Source organism: Hermetia illucens, chromosome 6, assembly GCF_905115235.1.
Source record: "Hermetia illucens chromosome 6, iHerIll2.2.curated.20191125, whole genome shotgun sequence".
Taxonomy (NCBI): domain Eukaryota; kingdom Metazoa; phylum Arthropoda; class Insecta; order Diptera; family Stratiomyidae; genus Hermetia; species Hermetia illucens.
In genome coordinates this window covers 64,815,502-64,837,398 of record NC_051854.1, presented here as the reverse complement: position 1 = coordinate 64,837,398, position 21,897 = coordinate 64,815,502, and the positions used below count along the sequence as shown (strand labels likewise).

The window sequence follows — 21,897 nt, the reverse complement described above, 5'->3', positions numbered from 1 at the left end:
AGCAGGACGCATGACTCCATGCAAGTAGTTTTAGTTGGGGTTAGATACTAAGGGTTATCATGATGTAAGAAGCATTCGCCTGGAACCGGTTTGGTTCACATGTTAATTTTATCTAACTTCTGAGCACCAGGACAATGGTTCCTGAATTCCAACAACCGCGGCTGAATGGACAAAGATTGGTTCTTTCCCCACAATGTAAAGTATCCGCGTGTAATCCTGGATCCAAAGCTAAATTGGAGATTGAGTATAGAGCTGCGGATTAAGAAGGTTAGGATAACCTTTTATGCCTGCGAAAGAACCTTCGCAAACAAATGGGGTCTTTGGTCGAAGATAGTTCTCTGGATGTTCACAGTTCTGACAATTTCATCCTAACGTATGGCTCTATTGTATAGTGACAGGGTTTGGGCAAAAAGTACAATAGAACCAAGTTTAATAAAATTCAAAGAACCGCGTGTCCAGGTATTACCGGGGCTCCGCAGTCCTGCTCGGCAGATGATCTTAATGATCTCCTGCATCTCCTTCCCCTAGACATCAACATTAAATACGTTGTAACGAGCAGTGCTGTCAGACTACGTGAGTCCGGATCCTGGACAGCGAGGCCCTACGGCCATAGTTACATCCTAGACGCAGTACCTCGGGAAATCTGGGCAATCCATACGGACTATGACACACGCAAGTTGAACTTCACGAGAAACTCTGCTATGGACTATCCATCCAGGGCAGAGTGGAATACCGGCAAGCCTATTCTTCACCGACGGATCAAAGATGGTCTAATGGAGTCGGTGTAGGAGTTTTCTCGAATACACACAGTGTATCCGAGTCGTATGGTCTCGCAGGTTTCGTCAGTGTGTTCCAAGCGGAAGTACTGGCCATCCTGGAAGCCTGTCTATGGCTGGGGCATGACCCGAGCTCCAAGCGTAACATAGCCATTCTGACCGACAACCACGCAGCAAGGCCTTAACTTGTACCCAGCGACGACATCCTCCAGGCTGGTGGGGCGATGCAGAACAATTTGGACGAGGCGCTCAAGGTCACTCTCCTCTGGATTCCCGGTCATAGGAACATAGAGGGGAATGAGGGAGCTGACGGTTACAGTCTATATCCGGCTGGGGACTGTCAAGGGCCGACTCTGCCTGCACTACTTAGCAGCCGCGGACATCAGATGGCGAAGGTTCACCTTTTGTGCTAAGTCAGGGAGGGTTTGGCCCGTTTATAACAAAACTCGATCGCGAGAACTCTTGTGCCAGATGCGTGCAAATACATACAAGATCAAGACAGTCCTCATGGGGCATTGGGCTATAGGAAACCATGCCAGCAGGCTCGGCATACTCTACATTGGCTGCGGAAAAGAAGACGAAACCCGCTGGCACTTCCTTTGCTTGTTCTAGCTAGAATCAGGCTACTTACACTAGGTAAACCATTCTTTGGGGACCTCAGAGAAATCTCTAACTCTAACTAAGGGTGGGAGAGCCGCTTTCCTTCGTGGAAGCTACGGGCTGGTTCTGGACCGGCTGGACTCTGCCTCCTTGTTCTCGTAACGGCAGTCATGGTCTTAGGAGTTTGTGGCATTAAAACGGCGCCCACAGCGCTAACTGAACTCCTCGGAGCGGCTAGTGATACCTACCTATTGCAGTTTTCATCTCCTTCACTGTTGCAGACTGTTTTCTTTCGGCGTAAACAAGTCGAACCAGCTGTCCCCAACAATTTTCATTATTTTCAGATCGAGTGATCGCGCTGGCCAATCGAAAAGTCCGATTTCTTTCTCTTGGAAGAAAGATTTTACCTTTCTACCGGTGTATACAGATGCATTGTCGTATGGAAAAATCGGCGCAGCATCTGCAATGGTCATCAGAGTGGCAGATATCTGTTGTTTTAATAGCTGCATATACTTTCTAGCGTCCATTTTGCCGCTAATGTACGCTGATTCATTATGAAGCCTTCATCATGTTGCCGCTTGCTTAAAATTATTTCCTCCTTTCGGATGTCGTGGAAACAATATATCCAGGCATCCGGAGCATCCCAATTAAATTTCTTTTCATCGGAAAATATCACACGACAACACTTTGCAAAACGAAGCCTTATTAAAATTGATTCTGTCTATTTATCTGTCACACGCACTTTTCTCCAAAATGGCTAAACCGATCCGAACGAAATTTGGTGGACATATGGAAACTATGAAATTCCATGCATACATTGAGTGACATAAATTTGCCTGGTATTTAAAGGGGGCTCCCCATACATGCGAAGGGGGGATTTACATTTTTTTTCACCGGATGTAGTCGTGTCGGATATCAAATGAAAGGTCTCGGTTAGTACTTTCTGAAGCTGATATTAGTTTTGATGTGCAGTGTAAAGTGCGCGAGAAAGGAGTCAAAATGTACATACTTAAAGTGAGACAGGGCTCATTTTCGGAAACTACCCAACCCAAAAATCTGAAAAAAATCTCGAAGGTGTGTTTGTATGAAATCTAAGCCTAAAAATATGTCCCATTCCGATATCTGCTCAAATAAACTTACTAATAGTGCATTACCAACTTTTAGAAATTAGACTGAAAAACCCCCCTTAAACTTATCCTGAGACTACTAAATAGAGGACAGTATCGCACATACCCATGCCAAGTTTCATGGAAATCCGGCTATTAGTGTCAAAGTCATAGCAGTTCAAACTTATCAATTTCGTGCGAATTTACTGCATCCTAAGCCATGTAAATAAGATGTTGCCGAGAATAATTGACATTCGAGTGAAATACTAAAATTCGATTCATGAAGAATCCACTTCCCCCAGCCGTTTTTTGCATCCGTTGTAGCTTGTCTTCATCACATTTGCTAATAATATTAAACTCCTAGTGTGAAGCATATGAGGTTGACTGCTATCAATGCGATGCTTTCAGATCAAATTATTAGTGTAAATGGCTTTTTAAAAAGTACAGGGCAATTTAGTTTTTAGCTATGTACACACGGAACTGTCATGTACTCGTCAATCCTCACACTCAAACTGAAAACCTTTTATACCTGAAGCGTCTAGCTTCCGGTTTCCCGACTTAAAAGAAAACTATTAAGAGGAAAGGTTCCCGATTAAACTATGGAATTTTATTTATGTTGAGGTGTTTGGACACAACATGTGTCCTTCTTCAGTGCTTATTTTGAAATGATTTATTTTATTTAACTCTGTGCCTTATATAACCACCTATTTGTAGGGGCAGCCTCTATTTTAAATCCTTTAAGTGCATCCACATCCTAGGCCACAACGAAGTGTATGTAATGCTCGATCACACTGTTGTCTTATCTTTGGCACTAGGCAACCACGCCAATTGTTTCCTTTTATAGATAGCCTGTTTCTTCCTTATTATAGCGTCTATAATTTCGGTGCTATAACCGTTCTTTCTCGCGGTTTCATTTTATATAAACCAGTTCTTTAATATACCTCGACCTGGTTAGGGGGATGCTTAGCATTCTATGTACCATGCTGTGGAAGACCGCGAATTTGTGCTGGTGTGAATGGAACGAGCTGCTAGGAATGATTCGTTAGGTGGTTGTGGACTTCCTGAATATATCGAACACGAGGACTTCCTCGTTTCTAATGATTTTGATGTCCAAGAATGGTATTTCCCCCATTTGTTCAGTCTCCATAGTGAATGTAATATTTTTATGGAGCTGGTTGATTTTTTCTAGCAATCCATTCAACAGTGATTTGTCCACGATGGTTAATACATCGTCAACATATCTAACACAAATAGTGGGCATTATCCCACACTGCTCCATTAGTTCTTCTAGACCTGCCATAAACATTTCGCTTAGTAGAGGGGAAAGTGGGTTACCCATTGCCGTACCTACGGTGGTTTTATAGTATTCATTCCGGAAGGTGATATAGTTTTCATTGATACATATAGATGCTAGCTTTGTATATTGGCGATTCTCCCTCTTTTCCTTGGTTGAGGTGCGGTGTTTGTTGAGCCACGTTTCGAAGTTGTGTAAGGCCTGTTTGACGGGTATACTCGAAAACAGTGTTTTCACATCAAACGAAACTAGAATTTCATGTTGCCTGATTTTGGTATCCTTCAGCTTCTCGACCACCTGGAAGCTGTTTTTTACGGCATATTTGCTACGATAGTCACCGATAGCGTTTACTTCTTGTAGCAACCATTTTGCGATATTGTAGGTAGGGGAATTAGTGTCCGCGATAATTTCTCGTGTTTCGTTCCCATTTTTATGTACCTTTGGTTGTATTCTAAACCTAGGCAAAGAGGGATTAGGCATACGTAATGCGGCTAAATTCTTAACAAGGTCAACACATTCCCTTAGTGTTTTCTCCACTCTTTTGATTGACTCTGGTAGGGGATTTGTTGAAGTTGCCGTTATTTAGTTTCTGAAGTGCCTAGTCTTCGCAGGTCGTTCGGTCTAGTATTACCAATCGAAAAAATCAAAAATTTGACTGACGGTTTCGTCCAGGGCAGAGGCAACTCATCAAACGCTGCCTCACCTCTGCCCTGGGAGCAGCGCGACCGAAAGTGCCTCTGTCCTGGACGAAACCGTCGGTCAAATTTTTGATTTTTTCGATTCTTAATGCTTAATGCTTTAAGTCCGGTGTCGCGTAGTTCAACCCTTTATTCAGTACCATCAATTCATCATCCGCAAAAACTTCCTACAATTTGTTAACTACAAAATCTGCTATGTATTGTGGTGACTTATTTTCTGTCCTATATGCTCCGGTCGCGTTTCACAGGGACATTAGTTTCTGGGAAAGTATTTTCTTTTTTTGATCCTACTCGCATTTGTATGCTCGGTGAAGTTTGAAAAGTGTAATGTCTCTTGGAATATGTTGCGCTGACATCTCATGCGTTAGTTTTGATGCGTATGGTATGCCAAGAGAGTGATCCTATGCAATTTTGAGAACTTTGTTTAAATGCTCTCTTTGATGAGGGTTCTTTCGAGTGTTCTGGTATGTTTGTCGGTATTTCTGTTAGGGAGTCCTGTCTTGATGGAAACTTGGTGTGATTTCGGTACTACCCGCAACTTGTTTTCTATTGAATTTGGCGCGTGTAAAACGCGAAACGGTGCTCCTTGCGAAGAACGGTTAACGGTGGTTTTTCTTTTAGCTTCCGGTGCCTAATGAGCGGTCATTTTTTAATCACGCTCTGTATGCTCCGGACATGCGTTTTTACGCCAGTGCTGTTATCTTTGGCAGTAAGAGCTGAATTAGAGGTTTTTCTAAAAATTCTACGTTTCTGTCGTGTTGTTATCGCTCGTGGTCGACCAGGGGATTTTTTTTCTCGTAGTTCTCCATTCTCGATTTTCGAAGAATCCAACATCCAGCGTCCCATTTTTCCAAATATCCAGATCTTTTTTTCCCAAAACTGTTCTGTCTTCTACACTGAATGTCTAACTTTTAATTACCACTCCTTGAAGGTAACATTTAAACTGACCTAATTCAGGAATCCAAGTTAATTTGACAGGTATATATTATGCGCAATCTATCTACCGCATTTAAAAATCATAAAATGCGGCGTAAAAGTTTAATTTGAGGGAAAACCCCAATTATTTTCAGATAGAAATATGCATTTTATTCTACCTGAGCCTTTTGTATTTTACTGACCTGCATTGAGTAGTTTAGGAAATAATAAGAAATTTTCAGGTGTGCTAGCTTTTTTTCGCGCATTGCGTATTGAATACTAATTTCCTAATTATTTTCTCTCCCTTAATTTTCACTAGTTTTCGTAACAAGACTCTTGCTGGTTGCTCGTTTTATTTTTCAATTTCACAGTTAACTTGTGCATAACCAACGCAATCAGAAACCTGCCGGGTTCGTATCCACTTCTTATTAGAACTGTCAGTGCTGTCTTCTGCTGCCGTGAGCGGGAAAGAGAATAGCGTATTGATCGTCAAGTTGACAATTTCTGGTGCGAACGTTGTATGAGTTTTGTTATTACTCATTGGACTACTCATTCCTAAATTGTTTACGCGCGCATTTTCGGTTTGGTCTAATCTTAAAATCGAGTAATATGCCACAAACTCAAAGTTTCTGTATTGAGTCGAGCGTATAAATAGGAATCCTTTGTGTGGTGTTTGCTGGAAAAATTTTCCAATTTGACAGGTGAAAGATGGCGGAACGTCAAAGGAACATGACAGGTAATCGAATGGAAGAGCCTCTCCAGTGGTCGTGCGGAGTGTCTTCCGGATTTTCTGAAATTTGTTTTGGTTTTTGTTTCAGGGCGGCCTATGTGCCCGCCGAATAACTTGTTCCTGAACAATTTGCATCAGGCGGATGGCGAGGTAGATATCGCCGGCCAGCGGAGACCGCGGCAATTGACGCTGAGTCTGCAAGAAACCGCTAGGACGACCCCCCAACTGCCAGAACGCACCCGGGAAAGAATACGGATGCAAGCCTCGGGTAGGCTGCAGCTGGGCGAGCTTGGAACCTATGAATTCACTGCCGAAGACATGATAGACTTGGGTGAAATCGGGCGCGGGGCTTTTGGCGCGGTAAACAAGATGATCTTCCGGGGGAATGATATGGTAATGGCTGTGAAGAGGATCCGATCGACGGTTGACGAGAAGGAGCAGAAGCAGCTGCTCATGGACCTAGAGGTGGTGATGCAGTCGAACGACTGTAACTTCATTGTCCAGTTTTACGGAGCGTTGTTCAAGGAGGGCGACTGCTGGATCTGCATGGAACTGATGGACACGTCGCTGGACAAGTTCTACAAATACATCTACGAGCGCAAGGGGCAGCGGATTCCAGAGTCTATCCTAGCTAAAATCACAGTGGCCACGGTGCATGCACTCAATTACTTAAAGGAAAAACTCAAAATCATTCACCGCGATGTGAAGCCCAGCAATATTTTGCTCCACAGACGCGGGGACATCAAATTGTGTGACTTTGGCATTTCCGGGCAGTTAGTGGACTCGATAGCTAAGACGAAGGATGCAGGCTGTCGGCCGTACATGGCGGTGAGCATCTTTGTGTGGTACTTATTCAACGGAAATGCAAATTTGCTCATGTGTAATTTTAGCCTGAACGCATCGATCCAGAACGGGCCAGGGGCTACGACGTGAGGAGCGATATCTGGTCGCTGGGTATCACAATGATGGAGGTGGCGACCGGGAGCTTCCCTTACCGCAAGTGGGATTCCGTTTTTGAGCAATTGTGTCAGGTATGGGTGCATTGAGGATGAATCTATTTGCAGAGTTATAATTGGCTATTTCCGCAGGTGGTTCAAGGGGATCCCCCGCGGCTTAGTACTTCCTACAATGGCATGGAATTTTCCACGGAGTTTGTTGAATTTGTAAATACTTGGTGAGTGGTGCTTGTGACATTTTATTTTTTTGAATTTAAATTTAAGTGGCAAAAAGTTCTTCCCATACCGGGAATCGAACCCGGGCCTCCTGGGTGAAAGCCAGGTATCCTAGCCACTAGACCATATGGGATACTGGAGTGCGCCCTCATGCGACTGTTGAGAACAGTTGGGAAGTTGGAGGGCAATTTAACGGTGCTTTTTGTCGACCGTCTGAAGGGTCAATAACCTTTTTGTACACCGGAAAAGTATTTACGCTTATAATGACTGGCAATCTGTTAGCAAACAGAAAATGACGATTTTTTCCATGAATTGTATGCTCTTGGGGTGTACTCGCGGGTGGTTGAAGATCGTATAGACCAATGTGAACACGCAAGGGAGGGAAATTTTTGTTTCGTGTGTTTCAGGTTTTGTTAGTTAAGAGGCAAGAATATATTCTTTATAGATTCGAGTAATTTGGGAATAAGGATCGCGATGAGAAAAGTACAGTGAGCGCAATTTCTATATACGCAGTCACATTTTTCCTCTTTTTCTTAGAAAATGTATAGAATGCGAAGATTGTGTGAAACAATTGAAGGGAATATAAATTCCTTGGTTTCCTGAGAATTCGTTATGACAGGGGTATTTAGTTTAGGTGAAAAATGTGCGATATTTTGTTTCTCGAAAGCGATCATTTGCAAGTGCGCAATTTCTATATACGCAGGTGGGCAAAACGTCTATAAAATTACTTTTGAAAAGTTTTTTTTGTAGTTAAAAGAAGTGTCGTGCAATGTTGTAGTGTTCTACGTAAAACAGTGCTCAACTTTAACTTTTTTAGCTAAGATTGTAGCGATGCCTCGTGGAAAAGTGTTAACCGAAGGAGAAAAAGCCCAACTTGCCAGAATGGAAGATTCGGGCTGCACAATGAGAGCGATGTTGAGGGAAATTAATAAATCCGACGGAGTTGTGCAGAATTCCTTTAGATTAAAAGGAAAATATGGTCCAAAAACCATCGGCGTGAAAGTAAAAAAATCGGGAAAGAGAAATCGCCCTGATTAAAGAGGAAGCTACGAGAAATAAGATTTGGTTCGTTCCAGATTATGCCGAAATTATTTCTTCCTATTAAAGAGAGACGGTTGCAACAGATTTTCCTTACTGATAACAGCATTATCTATAAAAAACCTGCTAAAGTAGCTCATTTAACACCGACAAATAATAAGGCTCGTCTCAAATTGGATAGATCGTAGATGAAATGGGAAGAAAAATGAAAGGTAGTAATTTTTTGGGAAGAGAAGAAATTCAAGCTTTACGGCCCAGCTGGATTTAGCGCATTTTGGCACGATCTAGAAAAAATGAATTTCCTCGAATGAGTCGCAACTTTGGAGGCGGCAGTGTTATGGTTTGGCGGGCATTTTCTTTTCCCTGTAACCTTCGACAGGGAATCGTACCAACCAAAATGAACTCACTAATTTATACTGAGCTTCTGGAAGCCATTTTGATGCCGCATTTAGATGAGAATAATAACATTGACTGGAATTTCCAACATGACAACGCTGCGGTACACGCTACTGCTTACACGAAATCATTTTTAAATGACAAACAAACAAAAAATTTGCAGTGGTCCCATCGAAGTCCTGATCTTAACCCCATAGCGAATATATGGGGTTACTTGCAAGGAAATTCTATGCGAATGAACGCCAATTTAGCTCCGTACTTGAGTTAAAGACAAAAGTTTTAGAATGCTGGGAAAAAATCGAAAAAAATACTTTAAAAATTTAATAGCCTCAACGCCAAATCGAATTTTCGAAGTCATAAGGTCCAATGAAGGCAAAAAAAAATATTAGTAACTAGTCAATATGCGTTTATTTATTTCAATAAGCTTAAAAGTGCAAGTGCGTATATAGAAATTGCCCAGTAAAAACGTAATTTTTGGCTATTTAAAAAAAAAAATTAAGATGTGTTTTGTTAATTTTTTTTATTATTCTAAACTTAAATAAAGATACATTTACTATCATATAAACTTTATATTTCTCATGGCTTCTATATAGTCACAATGAGCAATATATGGGGTGCGTATATAGAAATTGCGTGCACTATATTGTGTGTTATGAAAATGATTTACAGTAACCGAAAGTGAAATTTGGAAATCATCATAAGAAATGCAATAAAATCTCCGTAAGTCGAATTTTCATTTCATCGTCATCAACGGCGTAGCGACCGGTATCCGGTCTAGGCCTGCCTTAATAAGGAACCGCAGACATCTCGTTTTTGCGCCGAGGTTCACCAATTCGATATCCCTAAAAGCTGACTGGCGTCCTGGCCTACGCCATCGCTCCATCTAGGTGATTTTTTTTTCTACCATAGATATTGCCCTTATAGACTTTCCGGGTGGGATTATCTTCATCCATACGGATTAAGTGACCCGCCCACCGTAACTTATTGAGCCGGATTTGATCCACAACTTGACGGTCATGGTATCGCTCATAGATTTCGTCGTTATGTAGGCTACGGAATCGTCCATCCTCATGTAGGGGGCCAAAAATTCTTCGGAGGATTCTTCTCTCGAACGCGGTCAAGAGTTCGCAATTCTTCTTGTTAAGAACCCAAATCTCCGAGGAATACATGAGGACTGGCAAGATCATTGTCTTGTACAGTAAGAGCTTTGACTCTATGGTGAGACTCTCGAGCCAAACAGTTTTTGTAAGTTTAAATGGGCTCTTTTGGCAGCCAACACCGTGCGCGCATTCCATTGTCATAGGTGTTATCGGTTGTGGTTTTCGACCCTAGATAGGAGAAATTGTCAACGGTCTCAAAGTTGTAGTCTCCTATCTTCGTTGTTTTCGTTTGACCAGTGCGATTAGATGTTGTTGGTTCTTTGGTTTTTGACGCTGACGTTGCCACCATCTACTTCGTCTTGCCTTCATTAATGTGCAGCTCAAGATCTCGCGCCGCCCTCTCGATATGGGTGAAGATAGACTGTACATCTCGGTTTGTTCTGCCCATGATGTTAATATCGTCAGCGTAGGCCAGTAGTTGAGTGGACTTGAAGAGGATGGTGCCTCTCGCATTTACGTCTGCATCGCGAATCACTTTCTCCAGTGCTAGGTTAAAGAGGACTCATGGTAGGCATCCCTTTGTCTTAGACCGTCGTTGATGTTGAATGGTCTCGGGAGTGACCTTACTGTTTTTATCTCGTCTCGCACATTGATCAGGGTCAGCTTAGTCAGTCTTATCAATTTCGTTGGGATACCGAATTCTCTCATGGCTGTGTACAGTTTTACCCTGGCTATGCTGTCATAGGCGGCTTTAAATTCGATGAAAAGATGGTGCAACTGATGTCCATATTCCAACAGTTTTTCTATCGCTTACCACAGAGAGAAAATTTGATCTGTTGCTGATTTGCCTGAAGCGAAACCTATTTGGTATTGGCCAATGATGTTCTGGGCATATGGGGCTATCCGGCCTAGTATGATAGAGGAGAATATCTTATAGGTGGTACTCAGCAACGTGATACCTCTATAAGTGCTGCGCTGCTTGATATCCCCCTTTTTATGTATGGGGCAGATAATGTCTCTTTACCAGTCGTCAGGCATTGATTCGCTGTTGTACACCTTGAGCACAAGTTGATGAACCACTTGGTGTAATTGGTCGCCTCCATATTTAACCAAGTCGGCTCCTGGTGACTTATGGCACATTTGTCCGTCGTCTTCAGTAGGCGGTACCTCCAACTTGCCGTTAATTTGGTTGTTGAGCAATTCATCAAAATACTCAACCCATCGCTCCAATGTGCCCATTCTGTCGGAAATCAGATTTCCCTCTTTGTCTCGGCAGGATGAGCATGGAGGTGTATAAGGCTGTTGGTAAAACTTCCGCGCCTGGTGCGGTTGTTCCCTGTACTTTTCTAGTTCACAGACTTGTTAATTCTCTCAGGCTCCCTTTTTTCGTCTGTGAAGTCGTTTCTCCGCTCGACGGAGTTCGTGATAAGTCTCTGTGCGTGCCCGCGTTCTTTGAGAATGCAACATTACTCGGTATGCGGCATTCTTCCGTTCCGTTGCTAGCTTACATTCATCGTCGAACTAGCCGTCCCGACTTTTTTACGGCTGGGGCCAAGTATGTTTGTGGCCGTTTCAATGATAACGCTCTTCAGGTGGTTGTGGAGATCATTTGTTGTTGCTTCATCTCCAGGCCATCTGTGAGCTACGATTATTACGGCATCCATTTCCGCCTTATAGGTGTTACCGAGGGCTGTGTTGTGAATGACTTATTCACTCTATCCTGATTGTCAGAGGGGATTGTTAGTGGTGTCGTAATTCGAGCTCGGAGCACTATGCCAACGAGATTGCCCTCCCTATTGTTCTTACATTCATCAAGGCTGAGTGGCTGGTGGCGTTCGATCAGCACGTGGTCAATTTTGTTGAAAGTGGTTGCGTCTGAAGAGGCCCACGTATGTTTGTGGACCGCTTTCTGCGCAAACCAGGTACTTTCAACAACCATTTCATGCGATACTGATAACTGAATAATCCGCAGTTCGTTATCATTGGTATCCTTATGCAAGCTACGGGAGCCGACGTATCGCCTGAATACGGGCTCCGTCCCTACTTGACTGTTGAAATCTCCAAAGTATGGTTTTGATATCCGCTCAACTGCCTCGTAGAAGGCGAATTCAAATTCAAAAGGGGTTTTGCGAGTTTATCATGAAGCTTTAAAATAAAGTTGTGCTTCATGTGATTGCATATCAAGTTCTTTTTACTTACACCAGCAGAAGTTCTATTCAAAGAATATGTTGGAAAGGAAAATTGAAGTTTTGAAGGAAAAGGTACGTTCGTCGGAGATTTCTGTGTTAATAGTAGAGTACAAAAAAACGTCGGAAATAAACATATACACAAAAAATTAATTTTCGCTTTTTTTATGTTGGGTCTTTAATATTTCGTAAGACCGCTTTTCGCTCTAGTCATTTCTCGTGCGGGCATCGATTGGTATAAATTTTCAATAAAATCGTCCGGAATTTTATTAAGCCATATCTTTTCTAAAGTTTTTTCTAGATTTGTTTTGTTTCTTATCGATCTTTGTTGCAGTCGTCGCTTCATGAACGCCCATAAGTTCTCTATGGGGTTCAAATCTGGACTGTTTCCTGGCCATGGCAGAACTGTATGCCAAGCTCCTCTTTCCAAAATGTTACCTGTAAATACGAACCGTATTGAGGATAAGACAGATAAAAAATTTGACACACCTTCAACAGCTCGTTGGCGGCGTCGAGGGAATCTAGGTCGTCGTTCTGTTTCGCGGGGCGGAATTTTACCTTTGCGTTCCTGACTCCGAACCGCACTTTGTAGTTTACCTTTTTCAGTGCCTCCAAGAACTCGTTGTTTATATGGAGTAGTAAAGTTTGGCTGCTCGCCTGGGGTTCCCCTTCCTTGACAGCTACCCTGTCGTCCATGGAAATCCTGGGGTTTTGAAGGCGCAGGGATTGGACAAGCTTGCCCTTATTCACATGGCACATTCTGCTCCGCTCGTGGTTTTGTTCGACCTCGTATTGAAATCAATTGCGTTTGAGAGTGGGCTTTGCCTTCTGCCCGTCTGTAAGGCGTTTGTTGTTATATTCTTCAACAATCGCATGGCATTTAACGAGGTCTTTTTCATTCCGCTCGTCGGCAGTACCGCGGACTACTCTCGTGGAAGTAACTTGCCTCCCAACTGGTTCGGTCCGTCATCAAGTGGTCGGCAGACTTAGGACTCCCTCAATTCTTAAACAAAATTGTCTAACCTGTCATTATTTGCCTAAATGGGAGATAACGTATTTAGGGGCTTTGACGATTTAACAATAGGCGTTTTCACCACCCTTTTCAATCGAGTGCATTTTTGTAGGAAGAGCGAAAGTTGTTAAATGCCGAAAAATTTAAACGGAGGTCGTGTATATATGTGTTCTGCATAACACTACCCTAAGTAGACACTTTATGCATAAATCTCGTACACCATACACTGAAATTCGACTCCGGGGTGAAAATCATGCACAGAAACTGGGCCCGTGTGGAACATTATTTTTTCACTGAAATTTTTATGTCGCACTTTATATATGAATATAGTAAGAATATAGTAAGATTTGTGATTTTCACCGCGGAATCTCGACTCGCGGAATTTCGACCTAAAGGAGTTGTAATGTATGAAATATTTGCCGAAAAGTTAAAAAAGGTTTTCGACTTGAGGAATTCGATTCAAAGGTTCAATTTTATATTTATGAAACTGATGGGAACGCTAATGAAAGACCGAATAGTTCCAGTTAGAGAATAATTTGACTTCGAGGAATTTCGACTTAGATAGATTTGACTTTATATAAGTGTTCAAAAAGGGGTAAAAGGAATTGTATTTACTTTGTTTTTTTACAAGACGTACATTATCAAATGCGTGTTTTTCACGCGCACCCAACACATGTTGTCTTGGTATATTTTGAACGTTTGATAAAAACCCAATTTCTTTGCGCTGGCTTTTTTTTTTAAATCGATGTACATATTCCCATCCACATTTCCGTTGTCCACTCTGCAGCAACCCTACACTATAACATAATTGTAATTCACGTATTCCACGGTATAAAAATTATGTTAGGTCAATCAAGTAAAACGGTTTGAGTTTGTGCAGAACTACCTTTTTGAACATCGTACGTTTTGGGGTGATATCCTTTTCCTTGACGAGACTAAATTTAGTGTATTCTCCAGCAATGGAAAAATGAAAGCTTGGAGAAAGCCTAACATGATACTGGGGTTGAAAATTCTGAAAACCACAGTGAAGTGAAAAGTGTTATGACGTGCCGGTTGTACGGAGCGACCGAAGTGGGAAATGTAGTATTCGTGGAGTTGAAAATGGATGCTAATATAAACGTTGATATTCAAAATAAATTCTTCAAGTCTGCGCAGAGAAGTTGGGTATTAGTCAAACACTCCAGATATGCCAAGACAATAACCCAAAACTGAAGCGTGAAAAGCACGCATGTGGTAGTGTTCAATTGTTCGAAGCTACACGGAACCTCTCCACAATTCCCGGACTGCATTGAGCATTATTGAGAACTTGTGGGATCATGCCAACGATAGGCTTCGCGAGGCTTATTTCGAGCAAAAAATATTTATACTTAATGGAACGCTTTCTAGAATAATGGAAAAGATTCAGCGTTTGGTCGAATCCATGGCACGAAGAGTGAAGGCCGTATATGATGCTAAAAGCCTCCATACGGAGTATTAACTAGTCAATTCTTGAGTTTTTAATGTCATTCAGAGTAGTTTCTTTTGTAATTCGCCCTCAGTGAGGGTTTTACCATTTATTCGTTTTGGTTAATTTTCTTCGCATTGCATACAACAGACTGTACGTTACGTTCTTGTAAAAAAGCAAAATACGTACAACTCCAAAACATTACCGGCTAGCAAGCGCTCACACCTTTGGATATTCTGCTGAGAATGAAGATAGTGGATCTTCTGTTAACAATGCTAAACCCCTGCCAATCAGTTCCACATTGATTAATTAATTGGTTAAAAAAAAACAGTGTTAGCGCTGGGCTTTGGATGCCCCGTGTGACAGTGTCCATAACAAGAACAAGAGGAATCGGTAGGAGGGGATTTCCTTGATGAACAACGCCGGAGACATGAAACGATTTTAATACACCCGCCACACTTCGAAATTTGCTTTTCGGATCGTGGTAAAGCAATTTAACCCAGGGCAAGAGTTCTTGTGGTACTAGGAGTTGTCGTAGAATATTCCAGGTGTGTTCATGTGGCACACGGTCAACCGCTTTCGCCAGATCTAGAAATCCAATTTCCAGAACTCAGATGCGATGTCGTCAGGTCCTGTTGCTTTCCCCGATTTCATTCGTTTTATTGCTTCCTCGACTTTAGTGGCGCTGACAGTTAAGTCCTTGAGTGTTTTACGTAGGTACCTGTCGTGGAGACTTAATCCTACGGTCTTCTTAAGACATGGATTGATTTTGGGACCACAATCAGAGCCCCGCTGTGACAAGCAACAACGGTACCAGTCTATACCAAATGCATGGCTTAGCATTCATACTGGTGGATGCAAGACCTACCTAAATCTCTACCGAACTAAGGAGTACGGCACCCGTGTTGAAACGCAACACCACGCCGAGACACGAAGGTCTCTTCTCGCTGGAGCATCAACCACAGCCCCCATGAAGCTCCCACTAGGGGGCCAACCGCAAACAACCGAGCTGTACTCATATACGACAGGAATTCTCCCGAAGCATAAGAGTCCAGGGGCTACCTCGGTTCCCATGGTACTAGTATACCCCCGGTAAGGTTTCGTGGCCGAAGCCACTTCGGATGAGTCCCCGTGCAGACTCAGATCTGATCGCTCTAATTAAGCTTTGGAGCATTCGCCTACTGCATCACGACCAGCAAGCCAATGCGATACAGCGTTTTCCGGTGCCACCACGTGGAGGTTCTCCTCGGCCACTTGGTTTTGGTTCAGCCGACAGGGTTGCCGCCCCGCCACCTCTGAGTACCAAGTGGCACTGACAGTCGGAATGGCTCCAAATGTCGGCAATGCTTGTGGAAGTGGAGGATGAATAAATTTTTCAGTTGAAGTCTACTCGAAATATTTTCGCCATCGATCTAGAACGCAACAGAAATGTATGATATCCTGTGTGCGTTGTTGGCGGCTTTTGATAAGTTCATGCATACCTCTCCCGCCATCCTGAGTGTCCAGTTTATCGTAAAGATCTTTGTAATAGACCACTCGGGTAACAGCGATCGCTTTCTTTGCTTCCCAGTTAGCATTCGCATAAATTTGCCAATTGACCGGCGTTTTATCGTTGAGAAAGGTGGAGACGTTTGTTTTCACGGTCCTTCATTTGAACATCGTCATTCCAAACCCAAGTATATCGATTCATGAACCGCTTACTTGCGCTTTGTAGATCGTGTCTTTAACTTGGTTCCACAATTCTTCGACATTCGTAATGGTTGGTAATCGCGTAAATGAGATAATTTCCTCTTTTCACGAAATCGCCAAAATTTAAAACACTGCGTTCCTCACCCTCTTTTATCGGTGGCTTGGTTCGCAAGGTATCAATCTACAGCCGATGTTGAGGTGCGATGGTCTAATTGGGAACGGCTTTACAGTCAATGTCCGCGTCTTATGAATATATAGTCGATTTGCGTTTTACTTTTTCCATTATAAAATGTAGGAATATGAGATAATCGTCTAGCGAATCATATATTCACAAGTACAGGATCATGAGTGTCCGGAAAATCGTCTATACGATGGCCACTGTCATTGCGTGCTCCAAACTCTTTTCCCCATGGCACCTGTTGCCGTTTGCCTTTTCACTCACATCTCCATTAAGGTCGCCTGCAATGACGATATGGTCATCAGCAGGCACGTTACAGGTCTTTGTGTTGATAAGTTCCCAGAAGGCATCTTTCTCGCCATAAGGTTGACCTGGTTCTGGTGCGTATGCGGTGAAGAAGTGAATAGTACGTTAGCTTATACAGGGTGCGGCGGCATAACTTCCTTTTTTAAAATGCGCGCCACTCAGTTAGTTGATGTCATAGGGGAGCGCTAGTGGTCTCGTTCAAGAGGTGATACTGTAAAGTTTTGTCCCGACATGGTTCAGTCGCCATCATGCGTTGGAATAGTGAGGAGCGTGCCTTTGCCGTTGAGGTTTACTTTTCAAGCGGATGTTCGGTTATTGCAACACAGCTTGCATTTCGGAATCGCTTTAATTTAGCCCCGTTGGCTCCCGTCCCAGACCGCGAATCAATTGTTACATGGGTCACTACATTCAGACAAACTGCAAATGCGACAAAAGGAAGAACTGGAGTCCCTCGGTCCGTTAGATCACCTGAGAACATTGAAGCAGTGAGAGCGTCAATGTTGCGATCGCCACGGCGTTCTGCGCGCAAACACGCATCTGCCCTTGGACTATCCGATCGTTCTGTGAGAGGAATTCTTCGTGATGATCTTCATTTTCATCCCTATAAGATGGTGATAGTGCAAGAACTTTCAGAACGTGACTTCAATTCTCGGATGAACGCGTGTGAGCTTCTTCTTGATGTCGTTCCCGAGGGTGCTATTGTTTTTTTTAGCGATGAAGCCCATTTTCAATTGTGTGGGTCGGTTAAGAAACAAAACATGCGCTACTGGGCTGACACCAACCCTCGAGAATTGCATCAAAAGCCTTTGCATTCACCCAAAGTCACAGTGTGGTGTGCAATTTGCTCAGCTGGAATTATTGGTCCCTGGTTTTTTGAGGAAAATGAGGTTACAGTGACAGTGAATTCGGACCGGTATGTAAACATGCTACAGAATTTTTTTTTCCCACGGATAAAAAATTTGGATTTGGGGGACACTTGGTTCCAACAAAATGGTGCAACAGCACACACTTCAAGAGCATCGATGGCTGTTTTGAGGGAACACTTTCCAGAGGGCCTTATCTCAATTAGAGGCGATTTGGAATGGCACGCTCTCCCGATCTGTCCCCTTGTGATTTTTTTCTATGGGGTTTTTTGAAATCCCGTGTTTATGTGAACGGTCCAAGAACCCTACAAGATTTGAAGACCAACATCTAAGAAGAAATTTCCAACATAACACCTGCTGTGCTAACAAGAGTCATGACAAACGCCAGAAATCGGTTTACGCAATGTATGGAGAATGGGGGACGTCACCTAACAGATTTGATCTTCAAAACAATGTAAATAAAAACTTTAGACATGTACCTACATTATAAAAAAAAATAAATATCGATGCATACAATAGTTTTTATTGAGTTTTGAAAAAAGGAAGTTATGCTGCCGTACCCTGTATAATGGTGAGCTTCATCAACCGGTCATCAAATCGTTCGATTTTTTTAATGGAATCACGGAAACCCTCAGAAATGGCAATGGTAATACCGTATTGAGTGTGTGGGCTACCAAAATAGAAAACCATTTTTACCGCGTTCGCGTTCTATGTCGCAGCTTTCGACACCAGATCATCAGGTTTCATGTATAGCGCAAATATCAATGCGCATTTTCGGAAAGGATCTTGTGAGTTCCTTGATTTTTCCAGTGAGGGTGCCAATATTTAGCGTGCAGACACATATTTGTTTTGCTCGGACTAATTTAATTACGTCCTGACACCGTCCATGCGTCAAGAATCCTTGCCCGTTTTTCAACAGGACCCGTCCTGCCGCGTCAGCTGAAGTGAACGCTCTAGCATTTCTTTGAGGCTTAGATTCTGCTAAATCAATCATTTTGTTTTTAACGACGTTGGATTCGTTTTTTTGTTCGGTCTGTCGCGGGACCTGTCACCAAGAGAGATCAGGTAGGATTTCGCATACTGGAATAACTCCAACTATACTTTATTTATGTCTTTCCCTGAAGTCAGCAATTTATTTTTGTTTTACTGAGGATAGTACGTTGCCCCAAATAGTCCTCCCTTACCTGGGTTGGGGTCAGCATGTTATGTAAATAACATGGCGGAGTTCTTACATTATATATTTCTTTGCACGTATTACCAAATGGAATCAAATTATTTGCGATTTCTTAAGATTCGCCCGTTGTCCGTCCCGTTGCGCTAGTATTTTTCCGAGGCTTGTAAAATGGTATGATAATTTTGGTAACGACATGACACTTTAAAGTCGTTCCAAATGTTTGACTGTGAATCGCGTCTTTTAGTTTGAAAAATTATTTTCTGTTCTCTTTATTGGTTGAGAGTCTAATTCTTCTAACTTTTTATTTCCAGTTTAATAAAAGACGAAAGTCAACGTCCAAAATATAGTAAACTTTTACAATTGCCATTCATTCAACGAGGCGAACGAAGTCACACAGACGTAGCAGCATATTTCGGCAATGTCTTAGAGCAAATGGAGCAAGATGGGATTACACAATTCACAACAAATCAGCCAGCTGAAAGTTAATAGAATTATTTTTATTATTATCATACATACATAAGTAGAGTCTACATAATACACATAAAAACACACTTAAATTGTAAATCGTAAAGTTGTATGTTTTATTTTAATGAATTGCAGCGCCGACACAAGAATGGGAGTGATTTTTGTTAGGCAACTTATCAATGATAATAATTCGATTAGGAGAAAGTATCTATTAAGTTGAACTTATTGTTGATAGTTTGAAGAGAATAAAAAATATACAATTATAAATACAAAAAAAGGATTAAAGGAAAAAAGTAACTGATAAAATCAAGGGAAATGTGGAGGAGCGTTGATAGTTATTATTATTAGAAAGGTAAAATATGGCGTACGTGCAGCGGTTCACAGTGAATGAGTTAATGGATGTTTTTTCTGCAAGACTTTTGTAATGTTGGAAGAATTTCCACAGAATCAATAACAATAACATTCGTATGAAAAGAACTGTTGAGATGTGTGACATAAATTTCGTAGAATACACAATAAAACTGAATATATTTGAAGGGAGTGTAAAGATCAAACAAACAGCGAGGATATTTTCAAGTTTCAATGCTACTGGAAGTTTTAATTTGCGAGTATTTTTAGGCATGAATTAGAGCTGTTTCGTTTTGAAAATATTTTATATATTTATAAAAGTGCATAAAATAAATTGTTGCCTTTGTTTAAGGAAAAAAAAAATGGAAATATATTGAGTATTTATAAAATGCCAATTAATGTATTCTAGGTGCATGAAAGTGTCAATTTAATTCGAGAGCAATGGGGGAGTTTTGGACTCCTAGAAATAAGTCATTGGTTTGAAAGAGTGTTTTCTAGGCAATCTTTGCCGGTAGCGAAAAAGCGACATTGAAAATGCTCATTTTAAAAATTCTAGCTTCAAGGGTTTAGCTGGGAATTCTCCTCTGATTTGAATGAGAACGAAAACTTCAATAAGTTATTGAATTGTAAAGAAAGTTTTCCCGGCAACTATCCAAATTAAAGTCAAAATCTCTTGGCCTTATACGTCTCTACACTTTGTCCTTTTCAGTGGAATTTGCTTGAAAATTTAAATCATTGTCACGACATATTGAGCAATTCGACTGATCGCTGTTGCTGTTAAATTAATCAATTATCAAACTGATCCAAATTAATATTGTTTTGCTGGCAAGGCAAGTACAATGGACTGCGATAATAAGTGGAATTTGTGTTCGCTTTTCAGTAGTCAAAATAAAAAGGCCCTGCAGGAGGCAGCATCTAATGTGATCGAATTGCGCCAAATCAAATAACCACACTGAATTATAGGTAGAGGCTTTTGGTAAATTCTGGGCAATGAAAAGGTTTGATACGTATCAATTCATCTTGCAGTTCCATTTAATGTAGTAAAGTACTCGTTTCGGATCATTGCATGGTTGCAAAATTGATTGTTTGAAAACTAAACTAAAAAGTAAGAAAAATCAATCCTGGAGGACATTTTTTAAAACAGAATTCAACTGCGTATCCGTCCGTATACTTTAAATGCTTAGTCGTATAGCTTTCTATGTAGACATTTTTTACGCTTTAAACTAAAACAAATATAATGATCGCCGAGCTTATGCAAAAATGAGTATTTTTATAAAGCTAATATTATCAAACAATCATTTCGATAATTACACCTTCGTTCAGATGCTTTGATTTGCAAATCCCGTTGATTCTGTAGCAACTCGTATGTTTTTGCTTTGATAACGTTGGCTAGTTGTATTTATGTGCTCCATTTGAAGTTGCATAACGCAATATCTGAAATAAAATAGGATCGATAATCTTTTTTTGTGCCTGTCTTGAAAATTCGTTGGCGGTTTAATATCTCAACGATTTGATAATCAATTGTGAATAAAAGTTGATTGTGTTAATAATGAATTGAAGTTCTAGTAGATGTATGGCTGTATTTCGAGAAAAAGTAGTACAGTAAGCTTGTAGAAGTATTGTGATGTTAAACACCAATGATTTGTACATAATACAAGATACTTTAAAAATAAATTCATTGTAGCGTCGATGTTTTTGGATAATTAGTGAGCACTTAGTCAGTAAATAACTAAGTTTTTCAGTTATTGATAAATAAAAGGAATGAAAATAGATACATACATTTTGGGAGTCATTTCATTTGGATAGTTCAGTGTCGAACATTTATTCATCATCATCATCACCGTCATCAGACCAATTCGATATTCCTAGTAGCTGTCGCCATCGGAGGCAGAGTCTGCCACGTCTTCTTTTTATATCATAGATATTGCCATTATAGATGTTCCGGATTGGATCTTTCCCAGCCATACAGATTTGAGGATCCAACCACCGCAGTCTATTAAGCAAGAATATTCACAACAAGACAATCATATCGATTCTGTAGAGGGCCAAAAATTCTTCAGTTAATTCTTCTTTCGGACGTTGTTAAGAGTTTGCAGTTTGCTAACTCAAGTCTCCGATAAATGCTTGAGGACTGGCAGGATCATTGTGTTGTACAGTAAGATCCCCTAGATCGGAACAGCTTGTGTAAACTCAAAAGAAATTCGTCGTTATTGGTGTTATCGGTTGTAATTTTCGACCCTAGAGCAAGTTTTATTCTCTTATTTTTATTGTTTTTTGATGATCAATGTTATTCAATGTGGTTTTTGCTTTCGTTTTTGGTACCGACATTGCACCAATGTATTTCTTATTGCCGTCATTAACCTCCGTTGTCTGCTCAATCTGGATGATAGCAGTTTGTATGCACATG

General features: G+C 41.4%; 1 protein-coding gene and 1 non-coding gene across 2 annotated transcripts; one reads left to right on the top strand and one right to left on the bottom strand.

Moving 5' to 3' along the window:
• The first annotated feature begins 5,848 nt into the window (after positions 1-5,848).
• On the top strand, positions 5,849-21,262 carry LOC119659342 (dual specificity mitogen-activated protein kinase kinase 2). The gene is made up of 5 exons (XM_038067386.1): positions 5,849-6,125; positions 6,208-6,947; positions 7,010-7,150; positions 7,208-7,293; positions 18,989-21,262. The coding sequence occupies exons 1-5, from the start codon at positions 6,098-6,100 to the stop codon at positions 19,161-19,163; spliced, it is 1,170 nt and encodes a 389-aa protein (XP_037923314.1). The 5' UTR covers positions 5,849-6,097; the 3' UTR covers positions 19,164-21,262.
• Positions 7,353-7,424, bottom strand: Trnae-uuc. The gene has a single exon. It is a non-coding gene; the product is annotated as a tRNA-Glu (tRNA).
• Positions 21,263-21,897: the final 635 nt, after the last annotated feature.

What these genes read in the sequence shown, in the direction of transcription:
- LOC119659342 (XM_038067386.1), top strand. Translation starts at nt 6,098, where the DNA reads ATGGCGGAACGTCAAAGGAACATGACAG. An exon ending in ACGTCAAAGGAACATGACAG is followed by an intron (nt 6,126 to 6,207) that starts GTAATCGAATGG and finishes TTTTTGTTTCAG; the next exon opens with GGCGGCCTATGTGCCCGCCG. An exon ending in GTTGAATTTGTAAATACTTG is followed by an intron (nt 7,294 to 18,988) that starts GTGAGTGGTGCT and finishes TTTTATTTCCAG; the next exon opens with TTTAATAAAAGACGAAAGTC.